General features: G+C 35.5%; 1 protein-coding gene across 1 annotated transcript in view; it reads right to left on the bottom strand.

Moving 5' to 3' along the window:
- ATF2 (activating transcription factor 2) overlaps window positions 1-21,388 on the bottom strand; it is an 86,368-nt gene that overhangs the window by 9,684 nt on the left and 55,296 nt on the right. Inside the window, 2 exon segments of the mRNA XM_028123190.2 lie at window positions 4,792-4,998; window positions 8,074-8,223. Coding sequence (XP_027978991.2) covers window positions 4,792-4,998; window positions 8,074-8,223 — 357 coding nt within the window.

The following is a 21,388-nucleotide window of genomic DNA, read 5'->3' as shown; positions in this document are numbered from 1 at the left end:
GGTTTACTTGCTTACCACCTCTGCCAGATTGGGACTTTCTCAAGGGCAGGGATGACTTTTGCTCTTTGTATCCCCAGAGTAAAGCACACAGCCTACTACAGACTGAGTACATAGTTATATTTTAGAACCATGAATAATTCTATGTCCAGGGGAGAGGAAAAAATTCCAAAGAAGGTGAAATGAAGTTGTTTAAATAATATAAAACTGGTCAGAGGTCCTAATTTCATTATTTATACCAACAACCTCGCCAACGTAGCTGCATTGTTAATTTTCTCAGACATAAAATGAAAACTGGCATATTTTACAGTATCATCTCAATTTTTAAAAGTCTCACTTTTTAAAAATCACAAATGCCCTTTCTCCTAAATATTCTATATAGACATTCAGCATAAACCATATGAGGATTTTTTTTGTCAAAGTAAACATTTTTGGTAAGATAAAGCAGATGCTGAAAAAAATTGTTATTCTGGCCTAAAATAAAATGTAAATTACTTTGACATTGTCTATACCATTGCTCCATTCCATCTGTAGCTACTCAAAGGTTAATTATATACTATGAACAAAAAAAAAACCCACTTTTTTTTTTTTTTTTTTTTACAGATTATGTGAAGCAGATTAGACTGATGAAATCATGACAGACTAGCCAACTGATGAATCTATCAAAGCTTTTCATCGATACCTGGCCATAGATTGAGGACCCAGTATTCCATAAATTTATGATCTTTGACTTCTAGTTCAGCCAATACCCCCAACATTAAAGAAATAATATTGGACAGGTATGATAGCAATCATCACTGCTAAAGGTATGATTTTCTTCACGTTTACAGTCTTCACAAAAATCAATGATTAAGTATCAAGATTCCCATCACACAGTGCCAAGGACTGTCACGAATGTAAAACTTTATACTGAAGAACAGTATATTTAATTTATGTCCGGAAATATTTATGTCCGTAACAATAGAGAAAAAGATGACAGGTTTCTTAATACTTTGGAAATACCTTGCAAAATGAATGGGAATGACCCTTCTCTTATTCTCCTTCAGAGTATTCTCATACTTTGTTTCGTGTCTGTCTCCTCTGCTAGACCACAAATTCTGTAAGCGCAAGGACAATGTCTCTTTCACTGTTATATCTCCTGTGTCTAATAACATGCCCTGCACACAATAGATGCTTAATGACAGAATGAATAACAAGTTTGCATAGTGTAGTTATAACAGACTTCTCTATACCCTCTCTCTCATCTGATCTTCATAACAGGACTTACTCTGTGAGTATGACAGATGGGGAAGTAAAGGCTCAAAGATTTTTAGTAAGGCCTAGTAAAAAGAAGTACTAAGGTCTCAGGCCCATAACAAAATGCATGAAGTAGTAGTGGCATCAGTTACCCTTCCCCCTCTAGAGCTTGGTTAAAACTCAGGGGAAAAGAAGCAAGGCAGTGATAGCATAGAATACGTTTTTTTTTTCTTCCAGGAATTAAAACAAACAGGTTTAACAGGGGCGCCTGGGTGGCCCAGTCAGTTAAGTGTCTGCCTTCAGCTCAGGTCATGATCCCAGGGTCCTGGGATCGAGCCCCGCATCGGGCTCCCTGCTCCGTGGGAAGCCTGCTTCTCCCTCTCCCACTCCCCCTGCTTGTGTTCCCTCTCTCGCTGTGTCTCTCTCTGTCAAATAAATAAATAAAATCTTAACCCCTCCAAAAAAAACCAGGTTTAACATCTTCCAATTGTCACCATTCCTTTATATTTCAAGTGATAAATACTGAAATAAAATACTATTTGGGTATCAGAAATAAAAGATTTAATCACAATAGAGCAATAACAAAACCTTTTCTGTATCATTAACTTATGAGTGAAAATTCCTCACATATCCAGCTGTGAAAGAATGCTTTTTTTTTTAATTTATTAAGCTTCTACTCCACACACATTTTGCAATACCCGTTTTAAAAGCAAACTCCACAACAAAAACTCCCAAGTTTTATACAAAGAGTAACTGTTAAGGAGCTACTGTTAGTAAAGAATCTGCCTAAAGGAAACATGCTGAATTTGTAAGCTGAAAACAAAATTCCAAAATGAGGATAAATGAAAAAGCCACAAAGAGGTGAAAACTCTTTCAAGTAAAAGACAATAAAACCATATATTATCTTTAAAAATATAATAATTGATAATCAACAGTATCCAAGTTTGGGTCTAGATTGCCATGTCTCTAATACAATTTGATGAAATTGTCTTTTTAGCTACAATTTTAGAAAGCTAAAATATAAATTCAGTGAGTGGGGCAAGAGAGTTGAATAATTAATGTTCTTTGAAACCTAATATGTATTTGGTAAAAATACGTATACAGTCACACCTCAACACTCGTTAAGATTTATTTGTAATATGTAAGTAACCATGGGTCATTACTGCCCACTATACTGATCAGCTAAGCCTGTATGTCACGTGAGGGATTATTAAGGAAATGTAGAATTGATGAATGTTTTCACATAAAGTAGAGTTTAATTATTTCTCTGACATTCAATTTTCTTTATAAGTCATTTTGTTCTTCACAGTTAACGGTTTTGCTGTTGGCAGACTGAAATTTTTTCTCCCTGAATCTATCATAAGCATGTTATTAACTCTTTATACTCTGATAACCAGAATGGCACTTTTTAAAACTGTTTTTGTTTTATTTGGTAACTAAAAAACAACAAAAAATAAAAATCATTTATCCACTTGAAACAATAGAGAAAGTCATAACTGAAGCTCCTTTCTCCCAAACCATTCATACTCTCAACAGCCTCTTCACCACTTATTCCTGGTACATGTCATTCCTAAAATTCTACTTACAATTTAGGGATTCATTCCTATACCAATTTTCATATCTACACATTTATCCATCTAACTACAAACCTTTTATTTATGAAAAAAAGTTGTGCTATTTTAGTGTACAACTATTTTTTTGAGTAATTTACTGAGGTGACATTCCCATGAGCTAGAATTAACCATTTTAATTTATTTTTTTTAAAGATTTTTTTATTTATTTGTCAGAGAGAGAGAGAACACCAAGCGAGCACAAGCAGGGGGAGTGTCAAGCAGAGGGAGAAGCAGACTCCTCACTGAGCAGGGAGCCCGATGCAGGGTTTGATCCCAAGACCTTGCATGACCCAAGCAGAAGGCAGATGCCCAACTGAATAAGCCACTCAGGCCCCCCTAGAATTAACCATTTTAAAGTGAGCAATTCAGTGGTGTTCAGTACAGCAGCCACCTCCCTCAATCTGGTTATAAAACACTTCTGTCAGTCCAAAGTAAAACTCCTTACCCATTAACCAGTTTCTCCCTATTTTCTACCACCCCACCCCCTGCCCCCGTTCCTGGCAACCACCAATCTGCATTTATCTCTATGGATTTCTCTGTTCTAGATACTTTTTTTTCTTAGAGAGAGAGAATCTTAAGCAGGCACCACACCCACGTGGAAGCTGATGTGGGGCTCGATCTCACTACCCTCAGATCATGATCTGGGCCGAAATCAAGAGTCTGACACTTAACTGAGCCACCCAGGCACCCCTCTTCTAGGTATTTCATATAAATGGAGTCATAGGTGGCTTTGTTTCTGGCTTCTTTAACTTAAGCAAAAATGTTCTGAGGTTCAACCACATTCTAGCATGTTCATCCACATCCACTCCCCTTTTTATGGCTGAATAATACTCTATTGTATGTATATACCGTAATTTATCCATTCATCTACTGATAGACATTTGGGCTGTTTTCAACAACTTTCTTTTTACCCCTAACAATATATTATAGATAATTTCCTAGGTTAACATATACATATGAACTTCATTCTTTTTCTTTTTTTTTTGTATAAGTATTTTAAAGAACATCCCTTAGGGGATGCCTGCGTGGCTCAGTCAGTTAAGCATCGGACTCTTGATTTCGGCTCAGGTCATGATCTCAGAGTCCTGAGATCCAGCCCCATGTCACCCTGCTTAGTGGAGAGTCAGTCAGCTTCTCTCCTTCTCCCTGCCTCTCCTGCTGCCCCTCCCCTAGCTTTCTCTCTCCCCCCTCTTGCTCTAAGATGAATGAATGAATAAATAAATCTTTAAACAGAAGAAAAATAAAAGGAAGAAAGAAAAAACAGAATGAAGGAAATAATCTTAGTGCTGTCTGATACCATCACCGGAAATCTTAGCAAAGACTGAACAAGGAGTCTTAAAAACCTTTATATCCCCCATGAGGTTCCTAAGAAACCTATCTGGGGCACACTGGCAGGGAGTATGAAATGATTTCTACTGCCACTGGCCATATTGTACCTGTTCTGTGGATAAATAGAGCCCTTCAGTTTCCAAAGCTGTCAATCTGACATTTTTTCCAAGCACTACATTCATTCTAAATAAACACAACAAAATTTATAGTTCAAAGAACCAAAGAACTTAAAAATACTACTGAAGCAACTTTACAGTTGTGATAGAAACCAATAAAAATAGAAAAGTGAAATACCAGTGATATTTTAAATTTTAAGATTCTTTGTTTGAACTTTATATACCACAACTTTACAAAGTTTAAGCCAGATTGTTTTCATACTTTTGTAGTATACAAGTAAAAACTTATATTTAACATTTCCTTATTGTGTCAGTGTTGCAGGTTTTATATTACTTCATCTCAGTATTCAAATAGGTTTACAAAACTGTGTTTTACTATAGATTCCATACACACCCAATAGTGTGTGCTAAAATGTCTGGATGGCTAACTGGAAAAAACAGGGAAGAGCTAAGTTCACAATTACTAAAAAGAGGACAACATTTACATATATGCACCATACCTGCAGTTGACCATTTAATGAACTCAAGTCTTCTGCCTTCTTCTCTAAAGACTGAACCCAGACTTTCCTTTTTTGTCGGCATCGTGAAGCTGCTGCTCTATTTCGCTCTAGAAATTTCCTCCTTTTTTCATCAGGATCTTCATTAGCTGCTCTTCTTCTACGACCACTTGTATTTTGGGTCTGTGGAGTTGTGTGAGCTGGAGAAGCCTATAATAAACACAAATGGAAGCTTTTTATGTTTGTATCTAGTGAGTGAGAATACAGGCAGTAAAGAGTGGCAGAAGAGGAAGAGCTACTAACTTTGTTTTCTAAGTCTCACTGTATACATCAATATTTTGGGGTGACATGAAAATCACCCTGTGCTTTAACAAATTCCTTGAAATAAATAAGCACTGCTAAAATAAGATTCTCATTAATTCACTATCACAGTGAATATATTTAAAGTTTGTATAACATTTCATTTATATAGAAATAATATGAAGAAGTTGAAAATGCAATACAAACAAACATGTATAGATCTTATATTTCTCCAAGTGTACTTTTTAACACTATGGTATAATACAGTCCTTTGAAAAATTATAAGGTCCTAAAGTAAAAAATTTAATAATTTACTAAAATTCACTATGAAAAACCATTTACTTGCTATTTTTCAAATAAAATTTTAAAAATAAATACTAAAATTTTCTCTTAAAAATTGGTTTCTCTAAAATTGAGGAGTAAAAAATTGAGGAGTAAAAGTACAGTAGTGCCCCCTTATCAGCAGGGGATATGTTCTAAGACTCCCCTGGATGCCTGAAACCATGGACAGTACTGAACCCAATATATACTATGTTTTTTCCTATGCATAGATACCTATTACAAAGTTTAATTTATAAATTAGATATAGTAAGAGATCAACAATAACTAATAAAATAGAACAATTATAACAATATACTGTAATAGAAGTTATGTGAATGTGGTCTCACTTTTAAAATATTGTACTGTACTCACACCCTTCTTCTTGTGATGATATGAAATAAAATGCCTACGTCATGATGTGAAGTGAGGTGAATGATAAAGGCACTATGACATAGTGCTAGGCTACAAATGACCCTTCTAACAATCTGTCAGAAGGAGGATCATCTGCTTCTGGACCACAGCTGACCATGAAAAACCGAAACCTCGGAAAGCTAAACCGTGGGTAAGAGGGAACTACCACATGTACATATTTTGGTATACTCAGCTTTTCTTCAGTTTTTGAAATTTAGGGTCAGGTTCATTATTGATGCTCATTTTCCTCGTGGGCAGAATCCCACAGGAGTTCAGATTTTAATTGTAATTGGTTCCCCTTGCCCCTCAACAGATCAGCCTAGTTACTTCAGATCAGCCAAAGACCGTTTCAGTCACTAGTGATATTGCCTAGTATCTGGGACTACAGAACAGTATTTCCAAACCTCTCTCAAATCCCAAAATTGTGCCACAGAACACTCTTGAACTTGGGAGATAGGAAATGAACCCTTGGAAATAGTGCAAAGGAAATGGCACTTTGTGACCACAGGCATATGACCCAAGGAAGCCTGAAAACAATCTTTTACCTGTAATTATATTCTAAAATGGTGTAAACAAATAAAACTTCTATCTTCTCCTAATCTACATAATACGCAGAAGTCTTATACATAAGCTCAACATAAGTTCTGCAGGGAAATCACCAAACTAGTTCTCACTCTACAAACTCCAAAAAACATATGTTATCATTTAATTCCTTTTCCAAATGACTAGCATTAAAAATTCTGAGGGTAATTTAATTTATACTGTATTTTAATTGTAATAAAGATTAAGTATTAAATTAGATCATTTCTTTTACGTACATAATTGCAAGTTAATCTTTTAGAAAAATATTTCTATGGCTTGCTTCAAGAATGGCAACCTTGAAATATTTTCTTTTCTTCATCCTCTTAACTTATTGATAATAGCAGGTTTTTTTCTTTTACTCATTGGCTGAATAGGAAAGAACAGTTTTTTTTTTAATTGACAACTCAAGTTATTACAGCAAAGGCTAATCACAAGTATTATAAGCAGAAACTAATACAGAGTTATATTTGTACATTTTTATACCTAACAAGGATTTAAGGCTCCTTAAAAAGCATATATTCTTCCCACTCTCCCTCCTTCCATTGATTCATTCATTTCACATTATTAAAAAGAACATAGGGACTATCCTAGAAACTAGTGATACAATAGTAAACAAACATATAAAATCCTGCCTTCATGAAGCTCCCATCCAATACAAGGATATAAATAAAAATTAGATCCAGGTAAAACTACAGTTACTATAAGAAAATAAATTATATACTCATTTCTTTTAAATACATTTTAAAGATGTAAAAACCACACATAGCTTGCAGACCACACGAAAAAATAGCCATGGGCTGGATTTGGCTCCTGAGTCAGACTGCTCATCTCTGAATTATGACAGTAAAACATACACACTTATTTTCCTTCTCTCTAGGCCCCTAAGTTGTTTAGTGGATGACTACCACAACTACATTCCACTTTATTCTAAGTTTTGTGAAGATAAAATAGAGTTATCTAAAAAGTAACGATTATGAGGCAATCTAAACTTGCCATTTACCTGTTTCTCTAATTGTAAAGTTTTGTTTTTTAATGCCAATGCTAGTATTAAGTATCCTTAAGTATCTTTTATCTTAAAAGTTCTAAATAGAGTTCTAAACAGAGTTCTAAAACATTTAGCAGAAATACAGTAACCAACCCTTCCATGTAGAAATGCACTACACATAATAGACATATCAGTCATCTAATATGCAGTCACAAACTAGAGATAAATGAAAAGGACCTCTAGTATAGAGTTTCTATAAAGCATATATGTCTGCTCCTTTGGCGATGTTTCTCAAATTTTAATTCAAGAATCATTTGATTTATGTTAGTAATGTAATAAACACACCCACATGCACACATTACTTACTGAATACAATCAACAGAAAAAAATGATTTAAAAAAATATCGATGGATATTTATGTCATGTCAGGCCAACAAACACAGACACCTACAGAAGCATTTAAAGGGTGTCCTGATCAGTACAACTGTTCAACTATTTTATTTATTTATTTATTTTTGAGTACCAATACTTTTACAATGAACTACCTTTTCCTAAGGTTTTTGGTATACTTTTGAACTATGACCAGAAATAATTTTTTTCAAAGCATATAAAATAGTCATTTAAGTTACACTGTGTTTGTTTTTTAAAAGACGATAAAGTACGAATGATAAAAACAACACACATACCGGAGTTTCTGTAGTGGATGTAGCTGGCTGTTGTAATGACTGTGGTCGAGATTCCTCTGACTGAGTTCTAACCAATCCGCTACCATGACCTTTGACAGTATCACCATTGGTAACTGGAGGATGTTGCTGGGTCAAAGCAGCTTTTAATCTCTGAAACGCAAATACCAATTAAAAAAAAAGTTCCCTGCTTTCCACTCAAATCCAACTCCCAACATATTCTTTGGTTAACAACAACAAAATATTTGTTAAGGAATGCATTTGGCTTTAAAATTAGTTTTATCATTACAAATAATAAGACAAACACTTTGAGAAGCTTTCCTGAGTCTGTCTAGTACTACTAGAGGATTTTATACTCTGCTGTTCCTAATCAATTTTGAGAAAAGACTGAAAAATAAAAACACTGTTGACTGAAAATAATCTACCTCTGTTCAACTAAAATAAGCAATACAAATTATGTACACTTTCACCTATTTTCTTCCACCTCTTCCTATATCTCCATCTTCTCAGGCTCTCCCTAGATTCTTAAACCTAAACCTCTTCCAAATTTGGGCCCAACTGATCTCTGCTTGATGGTTTGATGTCAGTGCCTATTTGGACAATGACCTGATGTTGCATTTTTTAGGCCACTATATTAACTGTCAGACTGAACCTCCTCCTACAACCTACAGCTAGGTTCACCTCCCTGAGGTCTTCCCTGTTTCCAGTAAGCAGATTTAGTTCCAAGTCTATCCCCTCTACTATGTTCCATTTGCCAGTTAACTGAATTGCACCTGACCCACTGTCAGAGGATGAGTGATCTAGTGTTAGGAGGCGGCCCTAAACATTTATGGCTACCTCTTAACAAAGATACAATTTGCATAAAGTTTCTTATTCTACCAGCAAAAATATATCATATATGAATATCTTATCTCCTCAACCAGACAGTAAGCTCTTTGAAGAACAGATTGCCTTATCTTTCTTTGCACCCCTTTTAAGCAACTGGTATACTGATTTGCTACATGACCTAGCAACACATGTATTTGTTAACTGATAGAAACTGGATTCATTGGCAAAAATGGCACAAGTGATATTTGGGTTAGTTTTTTTTGTTAAAAATATATAAATATGAAATAATTAGCATAAGATAATCATACTATAATATCTTAGAAATGTTAAAAAAAAAAAAAAGAAATGAAAGGGACCCAAAAGACCAGGGACTATTTTTGTTGATATTGTTCTTAGTAACTGAGACGTATAGTCCTTAAGCCCAAAATAAAGTTTCATCACAAAACTTGATAGAGATACATCCATTACATTTTCCTAAGATCCACACTCAGGTGCATATTTGAATGGGAAGGAGGCTACAAAACTGATAAGAGGAATGTGTTACAGTCTATCCAGTGCTTCCCAAACTTCTCAGAAGTTGTATTTGGCTGGGCATTACAAACAGATTTGCAGCAAACTTTCTCTCTCCCTTCCTAGCACAGGGAGGGGTGGGAAAGAGGGAAGAGCTTTTGAAAGAGGCCCCTGGATGATTTTAGTACAACTGCTTTCATTTACTCGAACTAAGAGCTTAGAAAATTGTACAACCATCTCCAAATTTGTAATTTGTTTTCATTTATGTATATCTCCTTACCATCTATAACTGATCCAGACCCCTGAAAAACTGAAGCATACATGAAAATGTCACTAAAAGTTCCCGAGGCAGTAATTATACCTAGACAAGTGTTACTGGACATTTTCTCTTTACCGCTATTCATTGTAGATTCTGGGTATGATTTTAAAAACAAATCAGTAGTTTAAAAAACAAGTTTACTGGGGCCCCCGGGTGGCTCAGTCAGTTAAGTGTCTGCTTTCAGCTCAGGTCATGATCCCAGGATCCTGGTAGAGAGGCCCTGTGTTGGGCTCCCCGATCAGCGGGGAGTCTGCTTCTCCCTCTGCCCTGCCCCCTCCCCCCATCATGTTCTCGCAAATAAATAAAATCTTAAAAAAAAAGTTTACTGAGGTATAAATTACATATAGTAAGATGAAGTCTTTTTTGTACATAGCTCTAGGAGCTTTAACAAGTGCATACAGTTGTGTAACCACCCCCTACAATCAGGATACAGAACGGTGCTATTATTCCCCCAAATTCCCTCACACTTCTTTCCTGCCATACTCTCTTCCCACCCCCAGCCCCTAGAAACTACTAATCTGTTTTCTGGTCCCCAAAGTTTTGCCTTTTCTAGAATGTCATATAAATGGAATTACACAATGTTAACAGCCTTTTGAATCTGGCTTCTTTCTTTTAGCATAACGCACTTGAAATTCACCCGTGTTATCAGTATTTTTTCGATGAGTTTCTAATAGGACAGTGTCCCTACTTTACCGATTAGGAAACCAGAGATCATTTGCCTAAGGTTACATAAGTGTCTAAGACGCAGGAAATTGAAACACTCATAACTGATGGGATAATATGGGCATGGACGGATTAAACTCAAGTTAGATAACGGATTAAAGGAGTAGTTGGCTGCAACCAGACGACGACTTAGGCCAAGTGGTCAAAGAACTCAAAATAGAAAGGTAAGAGTTTGAAAGTGTAGGGCAATATAAACAGAACAGAGGAGGAGGAAAATCAGGGGAGGTGGTCAGTCTGCATAATTACATCTTTTAAAAACAGTGTTACACATCACAATACCGTAAACAGTACCCGGTCTACAGTGTTAGGTTACAGGGCTTTCATTTCTGGATATAAAATGTGCATAAATATAAGTAGTAGTTGAGATGTGAAGCTTGGTAAATTATGTGTTGATAAAACTGAAAGTCCTTAGGTTAGAAAACATCATGGAACTGAAGAGCATTTAAAGTTTTATAGTGAAGAGCTTAACTCTTAGAATTAATGAAATACAGTAACTGCACATAGGGGAGTCTGCAGTACATAAACATCACTCTCTTGAATAATCTTTAGTAGGGCAAGTTACTACCTTATAGAGCACTTAAAAGCAGCACCAGTATTCATTCATTATCCTCCCTTCACTGCCCTAGTGTATACAGTACTCACCCAGCGAGGAAGCCCTAATGTTTGCTCCATGCTGTTACACTGATTACAATGGGTCTGACTTAGAAAGTGTGCCAGTGGGTACAAAACTTAAGAAAAAGATTTTCAAGGGTTAATTAACACTGCTCTGAATGGCATATATATGTATTTTAAAGAGCAGTAAAAAAATATGTGTATGCAAAAAAATTTAGAATGGGTTAGGTGAAAAAAGATGTCACTAAATAGGATTCATGAAAATTTTATAATATAAGGATATCTACAATCTACCCATATATATTTGTTAGAGACATCTTAAAAGAACGACTAACAGTGTGGTTCAAAAATATTAATGAAAACATATATAAATACCATGAATATTTTTTCCACAACAGAATTTTAGAACTAGAAGATATACTGATGATCAATTAGTCCAATCATCAGCTTGTTACACAAAGGCAAACTAAGGTCCAAAGAGTGAATGAAGTTACTTCCCAGAATCAAAAAGTTAGAAGCAGAGCAAGGACCAGATATTCTGTCTGTTAACTCCTAATTCATTGAACATTATCTTCAAAGTTTTGCCAAACTAGAGCTTTTGCCTATATGAAGTATTCTAAGTATATCAGCAATCAGTTAAGAAGAGTATCAGATATTTCTCTCAATACAGAAATTCAATAAAAAGATTGAGTACTCAGAGAAATTAATAAGATCCAAAATGTCTGTATTCTCCAATATGTACAATAAAGCTTAAGCATAATTTTAATTTTAAACTAGAGGCATTGTTTGAAAGAAAACTAAAATATCTTTAAATACTGTATTTCTAAGCAGACTACTGTTTTAATGTTTGGAATTAACTTCTAGCAATGTAAAATTCAACTACTACATTGAAAACTTTTTTCTTAGAAATAAACTGTGTCAGTCAATAGTCTGTTGTGCTGACCGATACTACTTATTCATTTTAAGAAGTAATCTGCTAAAAATAATTTGCTATTCAAATTCTAGGTTATATTTCACACTCCTGAAAACAAATTTTATCACATCTGTCAGAACTTAGTAGGAACAAACTACTCCATCATAGTTCAAAGAAAAAAACAATGTTCTCTAGAAACAATTTATGAAAAAGTCAGATCCATATTTCATATGTGCCACAAAAGCTCATCAGAGTAATAACCCTCCTTCTCCTGGGTGTTATCCTACCATCTGCTGCTCTATTACTTATCTTTATTTTGCAACTAATTAACAGCATAATCTTCTAAATTCAGCAAGTTAATTATCATTATTGTGGTCTTTGCAGCATCATCAGTCCTCATGAAGTCTTGTCTCCCCACCCCCAGAGAACATATGAAAATGAAGTAGGTTGGGAGAGAGTCTGTTTCTTTGGAGTGGGCTCATTAGGTGTTTGCTGATTAGCTTGGCATGCAGAGGCAGGTCAGAAGAATTCTGCTGAACATGAGGTTCCATGCAGGGCCCAACTAAGTTAATGTAGGTTTCTGAACATTTGCCAAGATGCCCTCTGTCAACTCTCGGTAGAAACCCCCTGCAGAAAACCTACTGGCTACCCACTGTGTGCAAAGATATTTCTCAGTTTGTCACACAAGACTTAAAGGAACGACTGTGGAGAATGCTACCTAAATACTTTATTAAATCTTCCTAACAAAACTCCTAGATGGTTATATTTTCTTATTCAGGCAAGTTACTTTTTGATTACAAATATTACATAAGGAAGTTGTTTTATTACAACAGTAACACAGATGGAAAGTATCTATTGTTTATGTGCTTAATGACAAAACTCCTAAACCTAAATTTGGTGAGGTCCACTGCAATTCTATGCAAGACAGTAGAGCCTAGGAATTTTTCTGTAGTATTGAAAAATACTAGATAATCTTGTATTTATGGTGTACTGTCTACTGCAAGACAGTAGAGCCTAGGAATTTTTCTGTAGTATTGAAAAATACTAGATAATCTTGTATTTATGGACCCTCACTTCTTTTTCTTACCACATTCTCACTTTTCCAAAGACTTAAAAGTTCTAACAAAAAAAATCCTCTGAAGAAATTTCTTTAGCAGTAGAAGGATCCATTTCAATATCTACAGTAGACACAAACAATGCATATTTGTCTACCTATAAGCACTAGACATCTGAAAATCAGGGCCCCACAAAGGCATCCTTGATTATCTTAGGATACAAATAAGTTTCTCTTCAGCTGTAGTGTGCTAGTCATTCTTGTATGTTCTAATGCCATTTCTCTTACATTACTTATTTTTTAATGTATCTTCCCCTATATTTAATTCCAGTGTAGTTAATAGACAATAGTATATTCATTTCAGGTGCACAATATAGTGATTCAACAATTCCATTTTTGCTCAGCGTTCCTCTAGATAAGTGTACTCTTAACCCCCTTCACCTATTTCATCCCCTACCCCCTCACTGGTAACCTTCAGTATGTTCTCTGTAGTTAAGAATCTGTTTTTGGGTTTGTCTTTTTTCTTTGATCGTTTTGTTTCTTAAATTCCACATATGAGTGAAATCATATAGTATTTGCCTTTGTCTGACTGGCTTAGCATTATATACTCTAAATCCTTCATACTGTTGGAAAAGGCAAGATTTCGTTCTTTTTTTTATGGCTGAATAATATTCCATTGTATATACATACCACTTCTTTATCCATGCATCTATTGATGGGCACTTAGGCTGCTTCCATGATGTGGCTATTGCAACAATAATGCTGCAATAAACACAGGGGTGCACATATCCCTTTGAATTAGGGTTTCTGTATTTTTTGGGTAAATGCCCAGTAGTGAGATTACTGGATCAAAGGGTAGTTCTATTTTTAACTTTTTGAGGAACCTCCATACTGTCTTCCACAGTGGCTGCACCAGCTTGCATTCCTGCCAACAGTGCATGAGGGAGGGTTCCCTTTTCCCCACATCCTCGCCAACTTGTTTCTTGAGTTTTGGATTTTAGCCCTTCTGACAGGTGTGAGGTGGTATCTCATTGTGGTTTTGAATTGCATTTCCCTGATGAGTGATGTTGAGCATCTTTTCATGTGTCTCTTGGCCATCTGTATGTCTTCTTCAGAGAAATATCTGTTCATGTCTTCTGTCCATTTTTAAATTGGATTGTGTTTTTTTGGTGTTGTATAGGTTCTTGATATATTTTGGATGCTAAGCCTTTATCAGATCTGTCATTTGCAAATATTTTCTCCCATTCAGTAGGCTGTCTTTTTGTTTTGTTGTTTCCTTTGCTGTGCAAAAGTTTTTAATTTTGCTGTAATTCCAATAGTTTACTTTTGCTTTTGTTTTCTCTCACCTCAGGAGACATATCTAGAAAGATGTCCTTACAGCCAGTGTCAGAGAAATTACTGCTTGTGCTCTCTTCTAGGATTTTTATGGTTTCAAGTCTCACATTGAGGTCCTTAATCCATTTTGAGGTTATTTTTACGTATGATGAAAGAAACTGGTCCAGTTTTGCCAACATCATTTGTTGAAGAGACTTTTTCCCAATGCATATTCTTGCGTCCTTTGTTGACAATTAATTGACCATATATATAATTGTGGTTTTATTTCTGGGCTCTCCATTCTGTTCCATTGATCGGTGTATCTATTTTTGTGCCAGTACCATACTTTTTGATTACTACAGCTTTGTAATACAACTTCAAGTCTGGAATTGTGCCACCTTCAGTTTTGTTCTTTTCTAAAAAACTGCTTTTGGGGGCACCTGGGTGGCTTAGTCATTGAGTGTCTGCCTTCGGTTCAGGTCATGATCCCAGGTCCTGGGATTGAGCCCCATGTCGGACTCCCTACTTCACAGGAAGCCTGCTTCTCCCTCTCCCACTCCCGCTGCTTGTGTTCCTGCTCTATCTCTCTGTGTCAATAAATGAATAAAATCTTAAAAAAAAAACCAAAAAACAACTGCTTTGGCAGGAAGCCTGGGTGGCTCAGTCGGGGTCCTGGGACCGACAGGGAGCCTGCTTCTCCCTCTGCCTGCCGCTCCCCCTGCTTGTGCACACTCTTTCTCTGACAAATGAATAAATATATAAAAAAAAAAACTGCTTTGGCTATTGGGGTCTTCTGTGGTTCCATACAAATTTTAGGACTGTTTGTTGTAGTTCCATGAAAAATGTTGGTATTTTGACAGGGATTGAAATGAATCTGTAGATTGCTTTGGGTAGTATAGACATTTTAACTATAACTGTTCCTCCAATCCATGAGCATGGAATGTCTTTCCATTTGCATCATCTTCAATTTATTCAATGCTTTATAGTTTGCTTAGTACAGGTCTTTCACCATTTTGGCTGAATTTATTCCTTGGTATTTTATTATTTTTGGTGTAATTGTAAATGGGTTTTGTTAATTTCTCTTTCTGCTGCTTCATTATTAGTGTATAGAAATGCAATGGATTTCTGTACACTGATTTTGTATCCTGTGAACCCACTGAATTCATTCACCAGTTCTAGTCATTTTTTGGTGGAGTCTGTGAAAGTTTTACTTCCTTACTAATTTGGATGCCTTTTATTCCTTTCTCTTGTCTGACTGCTGGGACTAGGACTTCCAGTACTATGTTGAATAAAACTTGTCTTGCTCCTGACCTCAGAGGAAAAGCTCTCAGTTTTTCACCATTATGATGTTAGGTGTGGATTTTTCATATAAGGGCTGTATTATGTTAAGGTATGTTCCCTCTAAACCTACTTTGTTGAGGGTTTTTATCACAAATCGATGTGGTCCTTTGTCATATGCTTTTTCTGCATCTGTTGAAATGATCATATGGCTTTTATCCATTCTCTTATTGATGTAATGTATCATGCTGATTGATTTGCAAATATTAAACCACCCTTGCATCCCTGGAATAAATCCCATTTGATCACGGTGACTGATTTTTTTAAATGTATTTTTGCATTTGGTTTGCTAATATTTTGTTGAGGATTTTTATGTTTATGTTCTTCAGAGATACTGGCCTGTAGTGTTTTTTTTTTTTTTTTTTGGTGTCTTTATCTGGTTTTGGTAGCAGTGTGATACTGGCCTCCTAGAATGAATTTGGAAAGTTTGAGAAGAATAGGTTTTAACTCTTCTTTAAATGTTTGGTATAATTCACCTGTGAAGCTGTCTCATCCTGGACTTTTGTTTGTTGGGAGTTATTTGATTACTAATTCAATTTCATTGCTGGTAATCAGTCTGTTCAAATTTTCTGTTTCTTCCAGATTCATCTTTGGGAAGTTATATGTTTCTAGGAATTTATCCATTTCTTCTAGGTTGCCCAGTTTGTTGACACATAATTTTTCATAATATTCTTACAATACTTTGTATTTCTGTGGTGTCAGTTGTTATTTCTCCTCTTTTGTTCCTGATTTTGTTTGAGTCTCCCCCTCTCCTTTTTGGTGAGTCTGGCTACAGATTTATCAATTTTGTTATCTTGTCAAAGAACCAGCTCCTGATTTCGTTCATCCCTGGTTTTTGGATCCCTTGATAACTTTTGTGCACAAAAGTTCATCTATATTTTTATCGTTCATCTATATTTTTATAGTTTCTATATCATTTATTTCAGCTCTAATCTTTGTAATTTCCTTTCTTCTGCTGGGTTTGGGTTTTGTCTGTTCTTTTTCTCGCTCCTTTGGGTGTAAGGTTAGGTTGAGATTTTTCTTGTTTCTTAATAGGCTAGTATTGCTATAAACTTTCCTCTGAGAACTGCTTTTGCTACTTCCCAAAGATTTTGGACCATTGCATTTTCATTTTGTTTCCATGTACTTTTTTTTTTACTTCCTCTTTGATTTGTTGGTTGACCCATTCGTTGTTTAGAAACATGTTATATTTGTGCCCTTTTCAGATTTTTTCTTGTCGTTGATTCCTAGTTTCACTGCACTGTGGTTGGAAAAGATGCATGGTATAACTCTAATCTTTTTGAATTTGAGACTTATTTTGTGGCCTAATATATTATCTATTCTCTTCCAGTGCACTTGAAAAGAATGTGTATTCTGCTATTTTATGATGGAATATTTTGAACATGTCTGTTAAAACATCTGGTCCAATGTATCATTCTAAGCCACTGTTTCCTAATTGATTATTAGTTCTGATGATCTGTCCATCGATGTAAGTGGGGTGTTAAAGTTCCCTACTATCATTGTATTACTATCCATTAGTTCCTTTATATTTGTTATTAACCATTTTATGTATTTGGGTGCTCCTATGCTGGGTGCATAAGTATTTATAATTGTTATGTCTTCTTGTTGAATTTTTCCTTTATTTTTAATTTTTTTTAAATTTTATTTATTTGACAGAGAAAGAGCGAGAGAGGGAACACAAGCAGGGGAGTGGGAGAGGGAGAGGCATGTTTCCCGCGGAGCAGGACTGAGCCACCCAGGCGCCCCGAATTGTTCCTTTAATGATTAAATAGTGTCTATTTCTCTTGTTATAGTTTTAAAGTCTATTTGGGGGGTGCCTGGGTGGCTCAGTCGTTAAGCGTCTGCCTTCGGCTCAGGTCATGATCCCACGGTCCTGGGATCGAGCCCCGCATTGGGCTCCCTGCTCCACGGGAAACCTGCTTCTCCCTCTCCCACTCCCCTGCTTGTGTTCCCTCTCTTGCTGTCAAATAAATAAAATCTTTTTAAAAAAAAAAAAGTCTATTTTGTCTGATTAAAGTATTGCTACCCCAGCTTTCATTTCACATCCATTTACATGATAAATGTTTCTGCAACCCCTCTCTTTCAATCTGCATATGTCTTCAGGTCTGAAGTGAGTCTCTTGTAGGCAGCATACAGATTGGTCTTTTTTTTTTTTTATCCATTCTGTCACAATATTTCTTTTGATTGGAGCATTTAGTCCATTTACATTCAGAGTATGAACCGACAGACATGTATTTACTGGCATTCTGTCATTTGTTTTTGTAGATCTTCTGTTTCTTTCTTCCCTTGCTCTCTTCTCTCACCATAAGTTGGCTTTCTTTAGTGATATATTTGGACTTATCTCTTTTTTTGTATATCTATTACTGGTTTTTGATTTGTGGTTATCATTACGTTTGTATATAACATCTTCTGAACCACATGTCATTTTAGCAGAATCACTACTACACTATTTAGCATGTCATTAAGAGATTATGATGACATAGGTCAAATAAATCCTTAGGAGAGATGAAGAATCAAATGGGGAGGATGCTTAAGCATTTTAAAAGACTTGAAAACAACAACAAAGCAAAATCCAACTCAAGCATGAAAGAAATTTTAAGTTTTATTAGGGGGGTAGCAGACTGGCAAACAGAAAAATTATTTAATGTGTAACATGAATCTAAGGGAGCTAGGAATCACTCATTTGGAGAGCACGGATTTGGAGTCCTATCACTGATGAAGAGAAGGGTCAAGTCCTGTGAATGTTTATCTGGTCATTATGAAACCTACACACATTGGGATATGAGCCCAAGTCTCACCTTTCTTTAGTTGGGATGATATAATTATTTCCTCATTTGCTAAGTCTTTTTTAGCCCCCTGGAGTTTAATAAGGTAAATTAATGACACTGACATTTTAATTCAGATTTAGAAAAAATCTGTAGCTATTTGGTGTTTTATTGTCCTAGAAGTAATTAGATTAACTTGTCACAGAGTAACAGGTTACCCTTGAATTTCAATTTAAAATATTTAAGAGATCAATTTAGTCTGTGACTTCAGCTGGAAGAGCAAAGACATTCTAATCCTCTAATACTAGACTATTTAAGAAAACAAGCCCCACTGTAAGTTTAACCAAACTTTAAAGTTATTAAAGTACTTAGGGAAGTTTGTTAGATAATTGAGGGTCCTATATAGAAAACAGGATATGTTAAGTTTAAAATTAAGTTTAGCATGTTTAAAATTATACTTGAAGACCTTTAAAAACAATCATTATATAATTGGATTTGTAAACTGGCCTTGAGAATTCCAGGAAGAACTAAGTTTTTGAATTGGTAACTTTAAAAAAATCTAGTATTTTGTTTAAAAGTAGTCCCTGAATAATGATTTTTGTGCACAGAAGTTATCATCAAGGGATCCAAAAACCAGAAAACAAAAAACAAACATCACTGATATGATATAATCCTAACTGTTGAAAAACATAAGTAATGGCCTTAAAAAGGCAAAAAGACTTTTGATGATCACCAGAACCATTTGCAAGAAAAATCTCAAGACTTAAGACCCTAACTACTGAATTTCTTAGTACCTGAGAAATGTTTGTTAAATAAATAACAATCGAAAGAAATAAGTGTGAAATGGGGGTGGGGCAAAATACATGAAGATGAATCAAACTACAAAAACCAAATTATTTTCAGGTTATTTCCTAATGTTGGTAGATTGGTTTTGTACTTACAACAATATGTAAGTACAGCTGAAGATGACATGCAAGGACTGAAAATTCTTAAAGAGATAGTCAACAATGTTCATTTTATGTTATTAAGATAGGGAAAACAGACTAGTAGTATTTGATAAAAATATAAATCCAGGGGCACCTGGGCGGCTCGGTCGGTTAAGCATCTGCCTTAGGCTCAGGTCATGATCCCAGGGTCCTGTGATCAAGCCCCATGTAAGGCTCCCTGCTCAGCAGGGGGCCTGCTTCTCTCCCTGCTTGTGCTCTGTCAAATATTAAAAAAAAAAAAAAGTGGGGGGTTGCCGGGGTGGCTCAGTCGGTTAAGCGTCTGCCTTTGGCTCAGGTCATGATCCCAGGCACCTGGGATCGAGCCCCGCATCGGGCTCCCTGCTCAGCAGGAAGCCTTCTTCTCCCTCTCCCACTCCCTGCTTGTGTTTCCTCTCTTGCTGTGTCTCTCTGTCAAATAAATAAAATCTTAAAAAAAATTATATATGTGTGTGTATATATATATATGAATATATATATATGTGTATATGTATATATATGAAGCCAATGGTGAAATGTGAAATAATTTCTGTGCTATAACAACCAAAAAAACCCAATTAATCAGAATTCCCTTAGCATTCCAGGCAATTGATATTTTGTTAGCAGTTCATGCTACCTGGATAGAATGGCAATGTCTATTTTCACAAATGAGCCCAACAGGTAGGATATGTTAGAAAATGGAAACACAGGACAATCAAGTACACCAAAGGTGGTAAGTTCCCAAACCACAATGTAATTAAAATAGAAATCAATAAGATAAAAAGAAAGCCTCCAGATATTTGGAAATTATACAGTATACTTCTAAAATAACCCAAAGCTCAAAGAAAAAAATCACAAAGGAAATTAGAAGATAAATGATAATGAAAATATAGCGTATCAAAATTTGTGAACAGAAAGAAATTTATAGCTTTAAATGCCTATATGGGAAAGGTAAAAAGATTTAATCATGGGGTGCCTGGGTGGCTCAGTCGTTAAGCGTCTGCCTTCGGCTCGGGTCATGATCCCAGGGTCCTGGGTTCAAGCCCCATATCGGGCTCCCTGCTCGGCGGGAGGCCTGCTTCTCCCTCTCCCACTCCCCCTGCTTGTGTTCCCTCTCTCACTGTGTCTCTCTCTGTCAAACAAATAAAATCTTAAAAAAAAAAAAAGATTTAATCAATAATCCAAGCTTCCACTTTAAGCCGAAAAAACATAGGCAAATTAAATCCAATTAACTAGGAGATAGGAAGTATTAGAGATAAAAGTAGCAATCAATGATAGTACAAGTATACCATTAAGAAAAATAAAGGCAAGCTACAGACTAAAAGAAAATATTTGTAAGATATACGTAACAAAAATTTTGTATTTATTATATCTAAAGAATTCCTATAACATAATAAACAACCCAATTTAAAAAATCAGCAGAAGATATCACAAAAAGTGGCAAAACCAGAAATGCAATTAAAACCATGAGATAGTGCTACAAACTCTTAGAAATGTCTATAATGAAAATGATAGACAAAACCAAATGTTGGCAAAAATGTGGGAACAACTGGAATTCCCATACTCTGCTTGTGAGGATGCAAACCTCTGGCAAAGGGTCTGGCACTTTCTTACAAAGTTAAACGTATAACTACCCTCTTACTCAGCAATTCCACTCTTCAGTAGATAGACCAAATGAAAATAAACACCCACAAAAAGAGTTATACAAAAACGTGCATAGTATCTTTGTTCACAAACCTCAACGCTGAAAACAATTCAAGTGTCCACCAACAAGAGAATGGATAAAGAAACTGTGGTATATTCACACAATGGAATATTACTCAGCAATAAAAAGAAGCAAATTATGATATATTCAACAACATGCATAAATCTTACAGACATAAGGTTGGCTGGACGCAAGAATATATATTGATTCCATCTGTATGAAATTCTAGAACTAACTGCTGGTGACAAAGATCAGACTGGGAAGGTATACTGATT

This window comes from Eumetopias jubatus, unplaced genomic scaffold (assembly GCF_037043125.1).
Source record: "Eumetopias jubatus isolate StellerSeaLion01/CBP00866 unplaced genomic scaffold, mEumJub1_p1.0 scaffold_3, whole genome shotgun sequence".
Lineage (NCBI taxonomy): Eukaryota > Metazoa > Chordata > Mammalia > Carnivora > Otariidae > Eumetopias > Eumetopias jubatus.
This window is presented reverse-complemented; position numbering and strand designations above follow the sequence as displayed.